The sequence below is a fragment of the Marmota flaviventris genome, chromosome 1 (assembly GCF_047511675.1).
Source record: "Marmota flaviventris isolate mMarFla1 chromosome 1, mMarFla1.hap1, whole genome shotgun sequence".
Lineage (NCBI taxonomy): Eukaryota > Metazoa > Chordata > Mammalia > Rodentia > Sciuridae > Marmota > Marmota flaviventris.
In genome coordinates this window covers 20,180,901-20,202,752 of record NC_092498.1, presented here as the reverse complement: position 1 = coordinate 20,202,752, position 21,852 = coordinate 20,180,901, and the positions used below count along the sequence as shown (strand labels likewise).

At 40.1% G+C, this 21,852-nt stretch overlaps 1 protein-coding gene across 1 annotated transcript in view; it reads left to right on the top strand.

Annotated features, from left to right (window-relative positions):
• Positions 1-12,000: 12,000 nt before the first annotated feature.
• The window catches only part of Lrguk (leucine rich repeats and guanylate kinase domain containing), a 70,045-nt gene continuing 60,193 nt past the window's right edge, over positions 12,001-21,852 (top strand). Inside the window, exons 1-3 of the mRNA XM_071605869.1 lie at positions 12,001-12,306; positions 17,994-18,101; positions 20,279-20,360. Coding sequence (XP_071461970.1) covers positions 12,001-12,306; positions 17,994-18,101; positions 20,279-20,360 — 496 coding nt within the window. The remainder of the gene's footprint in view (positions 12,307-17,993; positions 18,102-20,278; positions 20,361-21,852) is intronic.

Sequence of the window (21,852 nt, the reverse complement as noted above, 5' to 3'; positions counted from 1 at the left end):
CATGGGCTCCTTTCAAATGGTCGTGTCTATATCCATCTACCATTGCTGTCAGGCAGGGGCCCTGGAGGAAACTTGAGGCCCCCTCAGAACTCTGTGGAGATTTAACTAAGGGATACTTTTCAGAGGTAAGGTCAGGGTTGGAGGAACTAACAAAGGAGGTTGAGGTATCCAGGGCCTAGCCGCTGTGGGAAAAGGAAGGATCAAGGGGAGCAGACAATATTTTTTAAAAGGCAGTGGTGTCTTTTCAGCACACAATGTTGGCAACACTGGATATCTACATGAAGAAGAATGAAATGGGACCCTGGTCTCACGCTGTGTATAAAAATCAACACAAAATGGGTTGAGACTTAAACCTAAGACCAAACACTGTAAAACTGCTAGAAGAAAACCTCGGAGAAAATGTACTTGACATCGGTCTTGGCATAATTTTTCAGATGGACACAAGAGAGCACGCAACAAAAGCAAAGACAGACAGGTGGCATTGCGTCAAACTAAAATGCTTCTGCACCGCAAGGGAAACAATCGACAGAGCAAAGGGAAGAAAATATGTGCAGACTATTTAGCCAACAATGGGATAATATCCAAAATATATAAGGGATTCAGACAACTCAGTAACAAAAACAAACAAAAGAGCAACAACAAAGACCAATTTAATTAAACAGTGGACCAAGAATCTGAATTAGGTATTTTTCCAAAGAAGACCTACAAATGGCCAACTGATACATGGAAAGGTGTTTGACATCACCTGCCATCAGGAAAACAAGTGTTGGCAAAGATGGGAGAAAAGGAGTCCTTGTATACTGTTGGGGAGTAAATTGGTACAGTCATCGTTATAAGAAATAGAAAGTCCAGTTTTAGAATATAGTATTTAGCCTTAATTGAGATGTAAGATCCCATAGCCCTTCCATTTGCCCTCCCAGTTTTAAAATTAGCCAGTCACGTAGATTGTGACCCTAAGCTCCTCCTATCAGAGCAAGGGGCTGTGCCGCATCATGGATAAGAACAGGCGGGCTGCCTGCCCTGGTGTGCTTGCATGCCAGGCTCTGTTGGGTAGCACACCCTTCTGCAGAAGTGAAGTTGGCCTGGCCGAGCTACTGTCTGAGCACGGGTTTGATTCCTTGCAGGACCCTGGTATGGCTAACAGTATGGACAACAGTATGATGTTTACTTAAGCAATCCCACTTCTGAATACATATCCAAAGGAAATGAGATCAGGATCTCAAAGAAATATTTGTAGTGCCATGTTCATTGTAGCACTATTTACAATAACCAAAGGTAGAGAAAGAACATAAATGCACAATAATAGTTGAATGGATAAAGAAAAATGTGATATATATATATATATATGCATGTATGAATATGTGTATACATAGATACATGGATTTCTATTTTTAAATAAACATAAACATTTAAAATATGTTTAAACATATTTTTTAAATAAAATAAGCATCTGTATTTAAAAACAGAAATTCATATATATGTATACTTATATAGGTATATATAACTATTATATGTGAGTGTACATGACTATTATTCAGTTTTTTAAAAAAAAATTTTTTTAGTAGTTGGGCACAATACCTTTATTTTTATTTACTTATTTATTTTTATGTGGTGCTGAGGATTGAACCCAGCACCTCACATGTGCTAGGTGAGCACTCTGCCGCTGAGCCACAATCCCAGCCCCTTATTCGGTTTTTTAAAAGAAGGAAAATCCTGCTATTTACAATACAGTGAATGAACCTGAACATTATACTAAAGGAAATAATCCAAACACTGAAAGACAAATATGATCTCTTGTGATCTCATATGGAGAATCTTGTAAAAAGTCAAACTCATAGTAACAGATTAGAATGGTAGGATTCAGAGGCTTTGGGGAGGGATAAATGGAATCAAGATATTGGTCAAAGGTTACAAATTTTTAGGCCAAATGAATAAATTCTAGAGGTTTAATATATAGCAGAATGAAGATAGTTAACAATATTGTGTTGTGTATTTAAATTTGCCAAGAGAGCAGAGCGTAAGTATTCTCAGCACACAAATACCCACATCCAAACCAAAAAAAGAAAGAAGGAAAAATGGTTTTCAAACTGAAGCGGCAGATATGTTAATAAGATTGATTATGATGATCAATTCACAATGTGTACTTCTATCAAAATATCAAGTTTTATACTGAACTATACATAATTTATACCTATTATACTGGAGTAAAGCTCGAAAAAAACAGGGTGAAAGCTTCATGACATTGGATTTGCAGTGATATTTTGGATATGATAGTAAACGTATAGGCAACAGATTAAAAAGAGATAAATTGTAATACATCAAAATTAAAAACTTCTGAGTCTCAAAGGTCACAATCAAGAGAACAAAAACTCTAGGATAAGAATGGTTAAAGGATTTGGAATAAGAGAAAGTGCTTGCAAACCATAGATCTGATAAGAGGTTAGTATATAAAATACATAAAGAACTCCTACAATGTAAAAAAAAATAAACAGGCCAATTTAAAAATAGGTAAGGACTTGGATAGACATTTTTCCAAAGAAGGTATACAAATGTGCAATAAGCATATGAAAAGATGCTCGCTATCAGTAATCACTAGGGAAATGCAAACCAAAACTACAATGAGATCAAACCTTATGCCACTGGGATGGTTACTATCAAAAAGCAGAATAACAAGGGCTGATGAGGATGTGGAGAAAATGGAACTTTGGGCAGAGTTGGTGGGAATATAAAATGGTGCAGCCACTATGGAAAAATTGGTGATTTCTAAAAGAAACACATAAATAAATATAGAATTACCATATGATCTAGCAATTCTGCTTCCGGATATATAACCCCCTAATTCCCAAAGTTAAAAGCAAGATCTTTTTTTTTTTTAATTTTTTTTAGTTGTACATGGACACGATATCTTTATTTATTTATTTTTATGTGGTGCTGAGGATCAAACCCAGTGCCTCACACATGCTAGGCAAGTGATCTACCACTGATCTACAACTCCATCCCTAAAAGCAAGATTTTGAACAGATATTTGCACACCCATGTTCATAGCTCTGTTACTCACAACCAAAAGATAGAAGCAATTCCAGTGTCCATTGGTAGGTGAGTGGATAGGCAAAATGGTACTGACATGCAATGGAATAGTATTCGGCCTTGGAAAGGAAGAGAATTGAGACACATACGGCAACATGGTTGAACCTTACAGACTATTATGCTGATTGAAATAAGCCAGTCACAAAAAGACAAATATTGTATGATTCTACTTATATGAAGTACCTAGTCAAATTGATAGAGGAAGAAAGGAGAATGAGGGTGATGGAAGGGTATTTCTTAATGGATACAGAATTTCAGTTTTGCAAGATGAAAAGTTTCAGGAGATGGCTGGTGACATGGCTGTGCAGCAGTATGAAGTCCCTCCTGCCACTCAACTGTGCACTTAACCATTGTTTTACGGTACATTATACATTATGTGTGTTTTATAATTTTTTAAAAGCAACTCAATATCTAAAAAGGTAAAATCAATTTTCCCCTAAATAATTTGCATTCAAAAGATTTTTTCCAAAGCCATAACCACTTTCTGGATGGACTCATAGTCAAGATGGACTTTTGAGTAGCTTGATTGGGTCAAGAACAAAAATCAAAGCATGACAAAGAGAGCTGCTTAAGAGGACTCAATAATTAATGAACTTCGAAAAATGCCCTAAGCTTCTAGCTATTTTTAATGAAAACATGCATACATAAAGCTTTTTGTATGTGCAAGACTTTTATAAATCAGATGAATAATTCAAATAAAAATTTGATCACTTGGGTATCACAGGGCAGTAAGGGGCAAAGGCCAAGGTCCATCTGATTCTTCTGATGGTTACGGATTTTTGTTCTACAAAAATATATGTTGCCATTGAAATGTCCTCACTCACCTAAAGGCCCCATAACATGACTCTGGGTGTGATTTCTCTCCTTACCATCCACTTTTATCTTTGAAATTCTAATGTTTGATTTGAAGGGAAAAGAATTTCAAAGCTGCTTCTTGTCTACTTGTACTTTTTCATGTAAGTGTGGCTCTCATCATCATCATTATTATTATTTGGGTGTGCAACCAAGACTTTTTAATATTCTTAGATTTGCAACATCACAGACCTTTGGGAAGGCAGGAGTGCTACCCAGACAATGGTGCATGAAAAAGATGGGGGGGTTCTTCCCTGTCATCAATTCCAAAGAACTTCATAGACTCCACAGACTTTTTTTCTGTCACTTACTTAGTGACTTCCCATAAGTGTTACTTGCGGAGATAGTGAATTTTATACGACAACTGGACTGGGCCATGGGATGCACAGGTGAATGAACAGATGTTATTCTGGGTGTGTCTGTGAGGGTGTTTGGGGATGAGATGAAAATATGAATTGGTGGACAGAGGGAAGCAGATGACCCTCCTGAGTGCAGAGCTTCATCCAATCATTGAAGACTTCAATAAAACAAAAAGGCTGAGTAAGAGAGGACTTCAGCTGACCGCTTGAGCTGGGAATTTGATTTTTCCCTGCCCTTGGACTAAAACTTACATTATCAGCTCTCCTGATTCTTAGGCCTGCAAGATTTGTACCTGAAGTGCCCCACCTGCTTTCCTGGGTCTGCAGCTTGCCAACTGCAGATTATGAACTTCTTAGCCTTCATAACTGCGTAGCTAGATAATATCTAAATATCTATGATGTATATGTTTATCTCTCACACATATGCACACATGCTCACATGTGTGAGCGCGTGCACACACATACACACACACATACACACACTACTGCTTCTATTTTTCTGGAGAACCCTGACTACTAACATATTTACATTTTTGGAAAGATCTGAAGCCTCAATAGCAGCACAGATATGTTTATCAAGGAAAATAGTACCTACAGTATTAAAGGCTAATATGCAAATCCTCCCTTCAGATAGAATCAGAAAATAAAGACTCTAACCTCAGGCTGTTAGTAAACAGCTGGGGGAACATGCAGGTGTTCCAGACACCATATGTGTAAGTTGATTGTTGCTGCCTTTTGACCCTTGCCAGATCTCAGTGGCTTTAAATGACTGTGTGCTTAGCCCATGATTGACTGGGCCTCTTATCAGCCAGTAGGCCCAAGTTTCTTTACAGAGGGGAGTGGTGGCTTACAGGCTGTCCCCAACTCAGTCCCTCCCTGAGAGCCTTAACAGAACTGCAGACCAATCAAGGGGAACTTATCTCCTCTTGAGTATTTTTTAAATTTATGTTTTGAAGTCTGTATCCTGTGGCCCAACCATGATGCAAATCCCTTGGATAATGCAAATCTCTTTAGACCCAGGCTTTAATGGTTTTTGTATCCACAGGTACAAAAACAAGCTGCTCTATATATGTAGGGCTTTCCTAGTTGTAATCAGGTGGTGATAATGGTGACGTGGGTGTCCCTGTGCTTCATACTAAGGCTGTCTGACTTGCTCTTCCACAGAGCACCACCGTTTCACATTTGCTCTTAACCAGATGAAGTACATTGCTATTTCCAAAGTGGATGGGCTTTGATGGAATTTCTTGCCCATTTCATTTTCCTGTCTTCTGTTTGCTCTTCCTTCTGTTTTTATTATTCAGTGCCATTGATGCTTTGGTTATGCAACCTGGTGTGTCTCAAGCTCTATTTCCTACCACCTCCTGTAATAATTTCTTCTGAAATCTTCTGAATGTCCTAGCATAACACCCTCAAGTCCGTGTGTATGTGTGTATGTGTGTGTGTGTATGTGGTGCGTAACCAGGGTTTGATCCTGGGGGTGCTTTGCCACTAAGCCACATCCCAGCCTTTTTAATATAGTTTATTTAGAGACAGGGTTTCCTTGAGTTGCTTAGGGCCTCACCAAGTTGCTGTGGCTGGCTGTGAACTTGTGATCCTCCTGCCTCAGCCTCCGAACCACTGGGTTTATAGACGTGCACCACCTCATGTCTTCATCCCAGATATTTCTAGTCATTTTGACCTTAAGTCTTGATGACTTCCCTGATGAAATCCATGTATGTGCGAGAGATAAACATTTCTGTGGGCTAAAGTAATCTGAGCTAGAAATTCCCAGGAATCCCCTCTAGTCCTTGGCTCAGATTTCATTCAAACTTGACACTTGGCAATTCCTTTGCAGAATTCTTCACTGGGCTTGACTTTTCTGCTTTAGTCTCTGAGCTCTCAAGATGAACTTTTCCTAGACTTCAATTTTTATCTTTGATCTTAACACCAGTGTCTCATCCACGTTTTCTATGAGTGGGGACGCCTTCCCCTGTGCCTTTGATATCTTCTAAAACAGATATTATTTGACTCAAAGTCCTATTAGCACAATTAATTATGACAGTAATAATCTGAATACAGCCGAGTTCTGCAAGGACAATAAAAATAGTCCTCATTTGCCTTATTGTCTTTCCAACTTCCTTGATAAGCATTATGAGGTTTAAAGTGGCTGTGTGACATTTTGAAGGACCCCTCCCTGCCATATTGGATCAACGTCCCAAGTGATATTCTCACAGCTCCTATATGCTTCCTTTTTAGCCCTGGGACAATAAAAACCAAATGATTATTTGTGTATATAACTGTTTAATGTTTATGGACCCACCAGGTATCTATTAGATAAAAAGCTTTCTTGTGAAGAATCATCCCTTCTTCATATAAAGGTATAATAAAACACAAAAGGATAATAGTTGAGTTACCTCAAATTTAGGGTTTTCTTCCATGAAGTTTTACTAAAGCAGTTGAGAAGTAGTGTGTGTTTTTTTTTAATATTTATTTTTTAGTTGTAGATGGACACAATACCTTTATTTTTTAAATTTATTTTTATGTGGTGCTGAGGATCAACCCAGGGCCTCACATGTGCTAGGTGAGCGCTCCACTGCTGAGCCACAACCCCAGCCCGAGAAAAGCAGTGTTTTGATCAAGGGTGTAGGATGGGTCTTGACTTTGTCACTGTCTGACAAAGTGGGTTTAGTGAGTTACACTGTTAATACAAGGAAATAGTAATGTGATTTTTTTTTTTTTAACTACTGGGGAATTAAATTCAGGCCTCAGGTCAGAGCCAGGAAGCACTCTACAAGCACTGAGCTTTATCCCCAGTTCTTATTTTAATTATTATTTTTTATTTTGAGACAGCTGTCACTAAGTTGCCCATACAGATCTCAAACTTAGCTCAATATCCTGAGTAGAATCATATGAATCTTTACCTTGCAGGGTTCCTGTACAATTAAATGAGTTACTATACGTGAAGCATTCAGAAAGTTGCCTGGAATGTAGTTGTTACTCATAAACATTAGTTGTGATCGCATTTTGTTTTGTTTTTTAAGTACCATGGATTGAACCCAAGGGTGCTTAATCACTGAGAAACATCCGTAGCCTTTTAAAAAATTTTTTATTTAGAGACAGTGTCTCACTAAGTCACTGGGGGCCTCACTGAGTTGCTAAGACTGGTTTTGAACTCACGATCCTCCTGCCTCAGCCTCCTGAGCCACTGGGATTACAAGCATGTGCTACTGCACCAAGCGTGGTTGTAAAATTTTTTTTCTTTTTTTAAAATATTTTTTTTAGTTGTAGATGGACACAATACCTTTATTTTATTTATTTTTATGTGGTGCTGGGGATCGAACCCTCTTTTTCTTCTGCCTTTTTCTTCCATTTTCAGTGAGGAAAGGTCTTACATCAGGGTGGGGTTCCAGACTAGGAGAAGACTTCAGGTGTACACAAAGAAGTGAGGATGAAAAGTCAAGGATAGCACTGAGGAAAAGTACCTGAAGCTGGTGGTCACTACCCTCCCCAACTTAAGCTTTTTGCCCCCTTGTTTTAGTCAGCTTTTTTGCCACTATGACTAAAAGCCCTGACAAGAACAATTTTAAGGAGGAAAATTTATTTTGGGGGCTCACAGTTTCAGAGGTCTCAGTCCACAGACAGCCTGCTCCATTCCTTGGGGCTCGACGTGAGACTGAATGTTAGGGCAGAAGAGTGTGGTGGAAGGAAGCAGCTCAGTGATCACTGTTGAACCACTACGCAAAGAGAAGACCACCGACTCCAATTTTAAATAAAATTAAAGCAAACTTATATTGTGTACACAAAAGCTGGCCAGCGACGGTCTCTCCCAAAGCTGGGCTAGAGAGCAGCAGCCCAACTCTCCAGGTAAAAGGTTTTATGGCACAAAGAGTTACAGAGGGGGGTGTCTTTGAAACTTACAGCTAACAGGATTCTGGCAAGCATAATACAAAGGCAGAAGCAGGTTCATAATCTACAGGCTTAACATTTCAAGGTAGGGAGTAAATTGAGATTCCAACATCAGAATTTATGAGGTGCCCCTGAGGTTTTAGGGAGGGTTGTTATCTCATCAAGGAGAGCCAGGCATGGGTGAGTTCTGAGCACGGGCAGGAATTCCAGACAAGTTTAGAAACCTCAGTAAATTTATAGTAAAAGAGAAATTAACTTTTCATGACTTTGTGATGAGATGGTTCCCAATCTTAAAGTGGAATTAGGCTGGGTTCATCAATGATCGGGAAGCAGAGGGAGACTCCGGTGGCCAGATACAAAATATATGCCCCAAAGGCACACCCCTAGGGACCCTCCTCCTCCAGGCACTCCCAGTCCACTCAGTCACCACTCAGTTAACCCCATCAGGGGACAATTCACTGATTGAGTGAAGACTCTCATAACCCCATCAGTTCTCCTCTGAACTTTCTTGCATTGTCACACACGTGAGCTTTTGGAGGACACCTCACATCCAAATCATTACACCCCTTGATCCTCTTCTGCCAGCTACCTGTTCTGGATGCCCTCTAAGGAACACTCCTAAGTGTCACAGTGCCATTCTTCCACTTTCTCCTTTCTTCCACCTAAGGTGCCGAGGACCCAGAGCCATCACAGAAGACCCTGCTCTGCTGGGTGATCACAGCCCAGTGGCTGCCTTCCCTATTCCACCTCCTTGGCCCCGAAACCTGGGATCTTCCTGGCTACACACACACACACACACACACACACACAGCCATTTATAGTATCTCAGCAGGACCAGGTGTCTGTCTCTCACAATAAATTCCTGAGAAACCAATTAATGTTCTTGGAGAAAGTAAACCATTATGTTTACTATCAGGGGTTTGGGATCCAGAAAGATCTGAGTTGGAATTTCAGTTTAGACACATGTTGTGTGACTAGGCAACTCATGTAACATCTTTTTTTGATACTGGGGATTGAACTCAGGGGCACTTGACCACTGAGCCACATCCCTAGCCCTCTTTTTGTATTTTATTTAGAGACAGGGTCTCACTGAGTTGCTTAGTGTCTTGCCATTGCTAAGGCTGACTTTGAATTCACGATCCTCCTGCCTCAGCCTCCTGAGCCACTGGGATTATAGGTGTGCACCACTGTGCCCGGTTAACTCATGTAACATCTTTAAGCCTCATTCTTTAAAAGAGGGTATATCAATTCTTATTTCATAGGATAGCTGCAATAATTAAATGAGATATGTACACAGCACTTAGCAAGGCTAAGTAAGCAATGTATAAATGAAAAGGATGATTGATGTTCTATACTAACACTCGCTCTCTGCTCACCTTCTTTCCCTCTGCCTATTTTTCTTCTGTACCTGATAAAATAAGTTGCTTTATAGAGACATAAGCTTTCTATTTTCATGTCCATTATTCCAAAGTCAGAATTCTTATAGAAAAATTCCAACCTCAGGAACATATTGGTGAACTACCAAGAATGAAGACAGAATGGCAAACAGTCTAGACTCTAATAGTACTCTGTGGCTAACAAGTCAGGCAATTTGGGGCACGTCATTGTCCCTCAAGGGCCATCAATTTCTTCTGTAAAAGAAAGAGTTGGTTTTAAGATGGACTTCTAGATTCCTTTCGATTCTTACATGATCTAATCTATAAGAAAAAGTGATTCTGAACTGGGTGCAGCGGCACATACCTCTAATCCCAGGGGCTCTGGAGGCTGAGACAGGAAGATCACGATTTCAAAGCCAGCCTTAGCTAAGCAACTCAGTGATACTCTGTCACTAAATAAAATACAAAATAGGACTGGGGATGCGGCTCAGTGGACAAGTGCCCCTCAGTTGTTCAATCCTCTGTACTAAAAAAAAAAAAAGTGTGAAGTAAATTATTTTATTTGTTCTTAAGAACCTTGACTGGTTTGTTTTTGTTTTCTTCTGAGACCACTAGCTCTATCTTGCCTCCCATTTTTTTTCCACCTACAAAGGTGGCAGTTTGTGGAGTTGGTCACTCTAGCTCTGGATTTCAGCACCATCATGTGGTTTTGGGTCAGTAATTTAACTTCCCTGAGCCTCCGTGACTTCACCTATCAAAATGGGAAAAAAAACGAAGTAGATATGAAGCTGAAAAGAAATCAAACACCTAGAAATATATTACGCAAATGCTGTTTTCTGGTGCTGTAGAGCATTAACAAATTTTGTAACTTAGCCAGATCATTTCAGAATGTCTTTCCTAGTGGATTCTGAATACCATTACCATCTTATTCCCTCATTATTTAATGAGTTATACAGAATCTTTCACATGTGATTTATTCTATCTTTTATATGAGAATCATGTTTGTTTTTTACTTTTTGAAATTATTCTTTGACACGACATAACTAGCTCTACCTTAAGACACCTTTCCTGATAGATGGAAGCCAGCAAAGCTGGTTTGCTAGAAACGCTGATTGTTGTAGAAAACAACAACAACAACAAAGGTTTGTATTTTTATACTTTCTGCTCCCCTTTTCCCTGTGTCAGTTTGGGGGAGAGGGTAGAGAGAAATCCCTTGGAGGAATCTTTACTACCAGAAAGAAAAAATAAGCAAGAAGCAAGATGAGCCTAGTAGAGATACTTTCACTGTGGCCTTTACATTTATGACTAGCAAGATAATGAAGGAAGGTAATTCTGAACGCTTTATGTCAGTTTTAACGGTCCCTCAAGCACTGAGAAAGATAATAGTCAATGGATGGTGTCCATAAGGATTTTTTCTCCTTCTCCCCTGACAGCCATTGACAGGATCATTTTGTATTTGCAACTGCTGTCACTGAAGCGTGGAGAAAAGGCCCTGTAAGGCCAGGAGGATGAGGGCAACTTCCCTGCAAGGATCTCTATTGTCATCACTATGGCAATAATGGTTACTATAATTTTCATCCTGCTTTTCTATGGAGTGTCTACTTTGTGGAGCTTAAGGCTATGGGATTTGGGTCACATAAAATCACACTAGCATAGAATCATGCTTTTTATAAAACTGCAAAGGGATACTATGCAACAAGAATCAAATAATTACCAATGCAAGTCACTTGACTAATACAATTATTTATGGGATGCTAATAGCTTTTCGGAGGCTCTCAGATTCAGCCTCAATTTGACAGCCATTCTTTTTCCTCTCTCTGTATGGATTGCCAGACCACTACCAGTTTTTCTCCCCCAGGACAGACAGAGCTTATCATTTGAGGTTGGGGAGATTAAATTAATTGCAAGTTAGTTCTCAGAAGTCTGCTGGTAGTTTCTCTTTATTATCCACAATTAAACCATACGAACAGGAGTCATGCCTTGGATTTCACTAATGCACACCCTCATCTCCTCGCCCCACACTGTGCACACGGTTAAATTTCAGTGATATAGGGACATCAAAGCCTTCTAAAGTAAGATTCTGAAGAAAGGGCCCTTTGTGAACCAAGCGGGACAAGAGGCCCACGTGTGATCAAATGTGAGATGTAAAAAAAAGCTCTGAGAGGGGCTTCTAGGAGGGAAGAGAGACAGGTGGAGACAAAAGGAGGAGGGTGGCGAAAAGAGGAGACACACAAAAAGAAACAAAGCCAGTGACTGAACTGAACGGGCTAAAAAGAGAAGAATAATAGAAAAATGCAGATAAAAAGAACTCAAAACCAAGGCGAGCGGCCGCGCGGGAGGAGGGCGAGCACTCGCGGCAGGGCGGGGACTACAGCCCCCAGGATCCCTTGCGGCGCCGCGCCCCACCGGCGTTAGTCTCCTAGGCAACTCCGCCAAACAAGATGGCGGCCTCCGAGGGAGGTCCCCAGGGACCGAGAGGGCCTTCTCTCCAGAGAGCCTTCAACAGTTTACGAACTGGATCCCCGTCGGTGATGCTGCACTCAGAAAAAGAGCGCTATCCTTGTTGGTCTTCTTTCCCCATGGGGCAGAAACAGAAAAGCACTTTCAGCAAAGACTCCTCCTACCTTCTCCAGCAGCTCATTCACCGCTATCAGGAGTCGGAGGCGGAAGGAGAAGACTACCAGGGCGAGCCCGAGGGAGAAGGGGAATCCGAGGAGTCCTCCGAGTCCGAAATGCTGAATTTGGAGGTGTGCCTTCTCCCCTGCCCCTCCCTCCCTGCCTCCCTCTCCAGCCGTCAGGCCCTGCCGCTGCCTCGGCGGCTCCCCGCGCACCCCTCACCAGCCCCGGGCTCGGCCCGTGCTCCCGGGCTCCAGCGCCCCTGCCGGACGGCGCAGTCCCGCTCTTCGCTTCTCATTTCTGTCACCTGTTTCTCCACCCGCTGCGTGAACTATCACCAAACATCTTTCTTTTTCGTTGACGTATTTGATTTCTTATGAGTCAAGTTACATATAGCATCGTTACGAAAAGAAGTATGTATTTGAATGAGGGTTAGGGCTTTAACGTTTTCAAAAATCACACCTGGACAAAATGATTGCCTTATTGTGAACAGGCAGAATTCATCTCTGGCATCCCCAGCAGCTGATCTGTTTCCCGTGACTGTGTGAAGTACGCTCGCACTTTCCCCCGGGTTGTGGGGTTACTCTCTTGAAGTAATCTAAGTGCTCCCTCAAACACTAAGTGACTTAAAACGACTTAAAACTTTCATGTATTACTGCCAGGGACATATGCCTTATGTGAGTGAATGAGGCGGGGGTGGGGGGAGAGAGGTGAAAAGTGTAGAATGTTCAAACAGCCAGTTTACTGGGGCGTATTTCACAGATGTGCAGAGCCTTCCCAGCATTTTCACCTGTATTACTTGGAGTGGTGGCTTCACCTTCCACATCAATACAAATTCCCGTTTCTACAATTCTTCTTTTGTCCATCTCCCAGTTTCTTTCTTCCACTAGCTTCCTGTTCCCCTCTTAGCCTTCTTGTTCCTTTTCATTTCTCATCAGATCATTTTCTTCTCTTGGCTTCTAATAAATTCTTTACTTTTTTTTTTTTTTTTTGAAAACAAATGGATTTGTTTTCCTTTCAATACATAGTTAGGTTTCCCCTCTTGGTTTTGGCTACCAGGAGACTCAGAATCAATATTTTTCCTAATTTCAATAATTTTCTTTCCCTTTTCCTCTTCCTTCATAATATAAAGTGCTTCAAATTCTTTTTAGAAGTACACATAATAATTGGAAATAGAATGTTTCCAATATCTCCATTCTGTGTATTCTTCTTGCTTTCCCTCTTAGCATCTTTGTGTCTTTCCCTAGTCACTGTTGTTCCTTGGAGCCAAACATGTTTCTCTGTTAATGACTGTTCCCTTTCACAAACTCCTGCCTTTGTCTTATTTCTTCTCATTCTCCCCTCTCTAGCCTGCATGTTACTGATTCTACTATTAACTGTTCACATTCTTCCCTCACTTGGGTTCCTCTTCTTTAGTAATGTCCTTTTTCTATTCACTTTGAACAATTGGCAGTGTTTTCCACCTTTAATCCTCCATTTTATTTTTCTTCTTCTACTTATGCTAGTTAGCACTTTAGTCTTGCTTAAATAAATTAATTGTAGAAAGTTATTACTTTGTTCATATTTTGTTGATTTACTTTGTTTGCCACCTTTAACAATAACTGTTGCAAAACTGTAGCAGTGTTTTTGCAACTTTGAAATGTTTGTATGGTTTCCACCAGCTTCCATCCCAGAGGAATTCACAAATGAACCACCAGTATACTTTATTATTCTAATTAACACATGCTCTTCAGCTATGGGGTTCATTAGTACCAATGTTAATCTGTCTTCAGTATGCCATTAACAAGCCATAGAAGGAGTTGACTTGAACTAGTTATTCCTTTTTGGCTTGTAGAATGTGTTTAGAAAAAGTTCATTATTTCTTCCATTTATGTTCGAAGCATTAATATTTATTTTGGGTCCTCACATTCTATTTTGACTTTTCATAGTATTGTTTAAATTTTAATGTGCTGAATGAACTAAAAAGTTTTAAAAAGAAACATTTGGCCATTCATTCTCTGTGATTTATTTTCCATGTCTTAGCCTGATTGAGTTGTAATGCTAACATGGTCACAATGACTATTGAGTGCCTATCATTGCAATTAGCCTCAAATTTCAGAAGCCCTTATGAATTTAAGGGAAGCAGTGCAGTCCATCTACTCAAAGCAGTGCTTTTGGAATGACAGATTTGTGTCTGAGGTTTGGTTTAATGTTTTGTTAGTGTGAGATCTTGACCAAGTTACTTAACCTCTTTCTGACTCATGCATAACATGAGGATTATATTAAGGGAATTGTGAGAATTAAGTGAGATGCTATCTGTAAAATGCTTAGCCTAATATATCACTTATACTTTGTAAATAGAATAAAGTTTTACATGTTTTTATCTGCTTAGTAGAGTCTATTAAGAGGTTGTGTGTGTGGTGCTGGGGATTGAACCCAGGGCCTTGTGCATGTGACATAAGCCCTCTACCAACTAAGCTATATCCCCAGCCCAAGGTTTTAATGAGTTTGACCTTCATCGAACAAACATCAATGGAATGATTGCTATATAAGAAGCCCTCTGACTGTGTAAAAAAGAAACAGCAAGTCCCCAAATCTGATGCATGAAAACCACACTTTGTCTGTAACTGAATGTGGGTAACAATGCCTACTCATGAGATAGTTATGAACACCAAATTTAATGAGAGAATCTATTAAATATGATACAACATAATTAACTATAACAAAATATAATAAATATAAACCATAAAGTGTATAGCATAGGATCTCAAGAAATTAAAAGATGCAGTAAATAATAGCAACAGTAATGGTAGGAGAAGGTGAGAAAATGATGGAGGACATACGTGATCTCTGCTCTGGAAGTGAGGTGAGCATGTGAGTGAATCCTAGCACTCAGCCTCTGTTGGATCATACATCATATCTCCTGTTTGGTGAAAGGTGTGCGCGGAGCAGCTTCCTACTGAGGAGTTCCAGGTGAGAGCAGAAGCAGCAGCCGTGGCAGGGCCAGTGTGGAGGGCTCTCTGCTGTTGCACAGACTTGATACTCTAAGCAGTGGGGAACTGCTCTGATGGCCAGTTGGGGTTAGATGAGAGGTCGGTAAGACGGTAAGAAGATTCTAGCAGTGTCTAGAAGAGTCTGGATTAAGGCAACAGCAGTGGGAATGCAAAGGAAGATAAAGATGAAAGGTTGCAAGATATTTAAGATGGGATAGTTACTAATTGAATGTCAGTGGTCTGGGATGACTGCTGGGCCTACGGGTCACCATCACCATAGGAATCAGGGACAGGTGGAGCTGTGCATTAAGGAGGTAGATCTAGGAGCCAAATGACTGAAAATCAGGAGAGTGGTCTCAGAGTAGATGACTTGGGGACATTTTGCATGGGAGCCTATGAGGTCATCAGGGAAGACAAGGGAAGGGAAGGGAATGACCAGGAACAGAATCTTAGGGCTACAGTAATTTTAGTGACAGGCAGAGGAAGAAGAATCAAGGAGTGAAAGTGGAAAAGGCTGGTCAGAGAAGTAGGAGAAGAAAGAAGAGCTATATAATGGGGAACCAAGGCAAGGAAGAGTCTCAGGAACGTGGATGTAGGTTCTGCCACTGATAGATTATGTGGGAAGAGGCCGGTAGAGTTCTCATTCTCTTTGCTTATTTGAGGAAAGCATGGTAGGGCCAAATTATGGGAACCTCAAAGGACATGGGAGGAGGTTGCTGGGCAGTCTTGCCTAGGGAATCTGGGAAAATGCCTACAGAGTGGCCCATCTCCCTGTCACAGTGACCTCAAAAGACAGGCATCTACCTACTGTAGGAAGGATGGAATGCCATCACATTTTCAGGGAATGGGGGTATGATGGGACAGGTGAACTTAAGCATCCAGGTAGAAAGTTTGGGACAGGAGTTAATATTCTCCTGTCTCCATTCCTTCCTGGGCCTTACAGAAGACATTGCCACTTTATTTGGAAAGAAATAGCTTCCCTTTTGTGAACAGGTTGTTTGGAATGGATGAGTGAAATATTAAGATGTGAAATTTCTGACATCAACCAAATACAGTAACTGTCATTTAATGGGGACACTTGTTGGGTTCCAGGCACTACACTAAGAATGTTATATATGTTCTTTTTTCATTCTCCCCCAAACACTAGACATAGGAGAGGAAAAGCTTTCCCTCCTACCTTCCAGGTTTGATAGCAGGGCCTATGAGATAAGCTGACAACAGGTAGATGAACTGGAAATCAGCATATAGATTTATTAATTTTAATATTACATGTATGGGGACATCATAGGAACTAACAAAAGTGAATACCCTCCCCCAAACAGTGAGATTTGAGAGTTTAAATGCCATGTTTACAGGGGAAGGGGAGGGAGGCTGTAGCCCACTTAGAGGAGAGTGAATGCTTTTCCGGAAAGCTGCAGGGGCTCTCGCAGAACCCAGGAGGTAAGCTAGCTGTGACAAAGTGTGGTGTCAGCTCTCTTCTCTTTTCCTGTGAGAAGGGTCAGTCTTCTCTGGTTGGAGCAACTCCCAGGGAGGGATTCATGACAATTGAGTTCCTTTGGGAGGATCTGTCTTTAATAGATAAAAGGAATTTGGAGAGAGCCCCTCCTTGCCTGTGCTGTTTTCAAGCACCTTTAGTTCCAAACAATCCATATACCAAAGCAGCGTACTTTGGAGTGGCATGTCCAGAGCTCCTTCAAAGAAAATAACACTTCCTACTAATAAATGAAGATATAAAACTCTGCGAAAACTTGACCTCCCCAAAGTCACATATCCAAAATGGCAGAACTGTGGTTTGGCCACACCTGCCCAGTTACAAAGCTCGTGTGCTGTCTTCACATGGGCAATATATGCATGGACCTATACTCATGTCCTCAGTATTCACAGCCTCAGCTGCACTGTGGGCTCCTGAATTAAATGGAAGACCCAGAAAAAGGATATTTTGCTATTGTGGTTCATATGCTACTCATAGGTACACCAGTGTGACTTACATGGTTACTGTATTTTCTGTTGTGCTTTGCTCAATGTTAATGCATTGGTCATTATGGAATTGAAGTCAGCACAAACATGACACTGACCTACTTGTTAGCTCTTCTGTTGTCATTATTGGGGCAAAGGCATTTCTGGCTACCATTTGGTCCATGAGATGTGTATGGATCAAGGATCAACCTCCTTATGAAAAGGATTGTCATCCTTTAATATACCTTTTAATATATCTTGCAAATTATATTAATCTAGCAAAATTGGCCAATGGGAAGTGAACTGAGGACCTGCTTTCTACAGTAAGAATACCAAATTTAGAGAAATACTTTACTTCATTTGATGTAACCATTCTTTGGGGTGTGGGTAGGTAGTTAAGTATAGAATTGCCCGGGGTCAGACAGATTTAGGTCATCTCAGCTCTGTCGAATACAGTTTCATGCAAGGTAACCTCTGAACCTCAGTTTCTTCATCTGTTAGATGGAGGTAAGAGTACCCGCCTGAGGATTGATGGAAGGGTGACTGAACTCACACACAGTGCCTGCATTGGGGACCACTCACTCAGTGGCTGCCATTACTACTGATGGTGGTGCTTCTACGACCACTGTGTGTTCACTCAACTTTGAATGCCTAGTACAAGAGACCACCTGAAAAATCAGTGGCAATAAAAATATTAATTTGGTAGATATGTATTTAATTATACCTAGTATGTGTATGTGTTCAACATAGAATTTTCTTTGGGGGTGGCAAGTTGTGGAGGGCACAGCACTGGGTATATAATATGCTAAATAAATTTTAGATATGACAAGACAAATTGTTTCTTTTCTAATGAGAATCCTTTCTTTGTCTGCCTCTTTGTCATTTTACAGGAGGAATTTGATGGGGTTCTGAGAGAGGAGGTTGTGGCCAAGGCCCTCCATGAATTGGGGCGCTCAGGTCCGGGGACCGAGCAAGTCTACCTCAACCTGACTTTATCAGTGAGTGTAATGGGATGGTCACTGGCATGACACTGTCGAGACCATGTCCATTTTCTTTGGTGCTCGTAGATGTTATGGTGACAGAAAATCTCAGGGCTTAGCATTTGATGAAGATGAATGATGAGATAATTATGTAAATATTAGACTTCAAAGAGTACTGGTCAGGTCAGGCATTAGCTCCCCAATTCCTTCATTTCCAGTCTCTTCACACTCTATTTCTTTCATCTTAAGTAGCCTGTGTTATAGTAATCAATGATTTCTTTCCAAGAAGTTGAATTTGATTCTGTAAAACCAGAATCTTTAAGAATTTTCTCTCTGATCAGTGAAAGAAGCATTAAAATTTATATCTGAATCCACGGGAACCAAGGATTTTGATATTGACTTCCCCTCCTAAGCATGTCAAGAAATAAGTAGCTTTGAGCTATATTTTACTTCTCCCAAAATACCTATCATTGAAGAAAAAAATCTATTCTTATTCATCACTTTTCACGATTTCAACCCTCGTCATAGAGTGGCCCCGAGTCTTGGCTCCAGATTCATCCTAAGAGGAGCTGTGGGAGCAGACTGCTCAGAGTGAAGCTTCTTTTCTCATCCTTTTGCCACAATCTTAGGAATCTCGCTCTTTTTGCTTCCTTGTGTGATAAAGCATTAGCTATTCCTTGGAGATCCACAGAGTAAATACAGATCCGTAGGTGAAGAGAGCACCTTGACAGTTGACTTCAGCTCACTCATTGCAAGGCCGGTCTGTCTTGGATTTGAATTAGTAAAACTAAAGACTGTTTTCACCTGTGCTCATTTCATGGCGTGTCCTTCGAGGTCAGCCTATTAAGGCTGTAATCTTTTACTCTTGTCACTTTATAACATTTATGTAAGACTCAGCCAGCCAGGAGATAACATATGGGGAGCACCCTAGGCTTCTCGCACTGTTAGGCACTGCAGTGGCATGATTCCAGCAGCCATTACCCCCCCCCCCCCCCACGGGTCCCTTTCAATCAATATTCTCCTTATGTATGTAGTGCCATGCCTTAAATTGATCTACCAAGAAAAAAAAAAAAGGCAATCCTTTAAATCTTATTTCAACTGAAGGGACTGAAGTTTAACTTATTTTGCCACTGACCTCCTTACATTTGAGGTATTGCATGTTGAATCACTTGGCCTTAATAACCTGTCTTGCTGAATACACTTTCTGGTTCAGTGATTCCTCACCACCCCCAAGTCTCACTTAGGTCGCACGTTATTTTTTGCTTTCACCTATTACTTGTGTACATATCTTCTCTCCTGCCAAAGTCATACATTTCTTAAGGGCCCAATATATCTCTATTCCATTTCTCATCATGCCAGCTCCCCACAATGATGTCTTATACATAGTAACCATTCAGTATTTATTTATTGCTTGTGGAGCAGCCTTTCTTAAACAATTATTATTCTACATGAGAATTTGCTTACAATGACTTCATTGCTTGTCTTTTTTTTTATTCTGACTCTGATGATATGACATAAACCAATCGTGTAAATCATTGTTCCGCAGGATCAAATTCCCTAATCTCACTTGGAGTTCCCTAGAAACACCAGTTTCCTAGATCCAATTTTGTACCAGGACTCAGAAGACTGGAATGCTGCTTCTTTCTACCTTGCTTTGTAATTTCAGGTTACTTACATACCTCTTTGTACCTTTTATTCCTCATCTCTAAATTGACAGTAATCTGCCCTTCAGATCTCAGAGATGTGTTTCGTCCTTGAGATTATTGGGAAAGAGCTTTGAAAATGAACCTGTGAAAATGTAGGTAGTATTGTTATTAATGATCTTCCGATTAGGCGTGAACTCTCTTTAAAACTTAATTTAAATTCTAGGCATTGCTTTTTCTTCTACTAGATAAAAGCTTTGTCTTTATTGCTATTTTTTAAATATAAAACTCTGTGCTAAAGGTCTCCACAAACACTGCTTTAATTTGCCTTTTCATGTTGTATTCATTCTTTCTAATACCACTGTTTTCCTAAGCTATTATTTTTTTCAGAGGAATATAGTCTTATTTTTTTTTAATGGGGTCTGTTGTCTTTTTTGAGATCCTATTAATAGTAGACCTCAGATTTTGTTTGCGCATTTCTTCCATACTTTTGAAAGAAATTTGGAAGGCCAAGAACTAACCTGTTAAAGTCTTTTACCTTGATTTCCTCAGGGCTGTGATTTAATCGACGTTAGTATTCTGTGTGGCTACGTTCACCTACAGAAGTTGGATCTTTCAGCGAATAAAATTGGAGGTATGTGATTGTCATTCTGGTAGATTGATTACTAAATTATTTGAAAATGTAAATGTTGCAGTATGCAATATAGTTTAATAACACTAAGCTTGATATAGTAACTTGTAGCTCAGTTCACATGTTGATCCTTTGCTTTCCACGTCCCCCACCCCAGGCATCAATGACCGAGAATGAAGAAAAAGGCTAAAATCTGCAATATTAAGATAGGTTTGAGATGCACTCAGTGATGCTTTAGAGAATGAAGTGGAATGTTCACTTTTTTCCTTGTAAGAGGTTGATCATTACCTCTTCAATACTTCCTGTTCTTTACTTCTCTTAGTAATTTAGTACCCATGAATTCATATTTTCTTCCCTCTAGTACATTATTTTCTTTACTTTGATTTTGCATTGATATTTTAATCCTGGCGAGCTACTTTTGTAATTATTTGAGCCTTGGGGATTCACAAATGTATTTTCTCTCTCTTTTGGCTGTCTCTCTGTGTTTATTGATTCTTTCAACTCCATCATTTGTAGTTCTATATATTTGTTATGATACCTTGTTCACATTTAATGAAATTAGTACTACAGTTGTCATATATTTTCAACGCTTGATCCTCCTTTCTGATTTTCTGATCTTATTTGATGTTAACAGTGTGTGCTTTTTCCTTTAAACTCCTAGAGAAGTAAGCAAATCATTATTTCTGACCTGCTTTCTCCACTGATTTTCTTTGTACTTGCTTCTCTTGCCTTCTTTTTTAAAAACGACAATTAGAATGTTCCTGATGTGGTCTTCTCTGTTTCATGTTCTTTCTTTTTTAACCCCACGTGTGATTCTAAAAATTAAAATCCACCCCTTTCAAGGGCTAAGAAATATTCCAGCCTCTTTTAATTTTTAAAATGCTATTGTTTTAAGAAGACTTTTCAATAATCTTTTTCAGTCTTTATAAAACTATTGTGGAAAATTACAAACAGGTGCAAAATAGAACATTGGAATGAGTATTGAGGTTCAGTAGTTATCAGCCCATGGCCAATCTTGTTTCATCTATACCTCCCTGTCCCACTTCCCAGGGTTATGTTAAAGTAAATCCCAGATGATGATTAATCATATCATCAGAAGGACTTTTTGTGTTATGGACAGGAGTGCTCCACCTACCCCATATTTCCAAGATTGATTTCATTTTCTAGATAAGAAATCACAGAGTAGGGGGAGGCTTTGGCCATAGGAACGTACTTGGCTTTGCAGCGAGGGAAGAGACTTGGCTTCATATCCTTGCCATTTGAGCAGAAGTCCACAGTTGAGACCTTCCTCTTCATCTAGACCAGTCTTCATTGATCCTGTACAGCCCCTTCATTATTCCCATGTGACCATTTGACATTCATCCAATGTTTGAGATCCCACTATGTGTCAACTACAGTATATTTTTTCTATGATGATGTTTATTAAATTTCAGCTTTTATCAGAATCATCTGGAAGGGGGGTCTGTTAAAATACAGATTCCTGGGCCTTACCCTC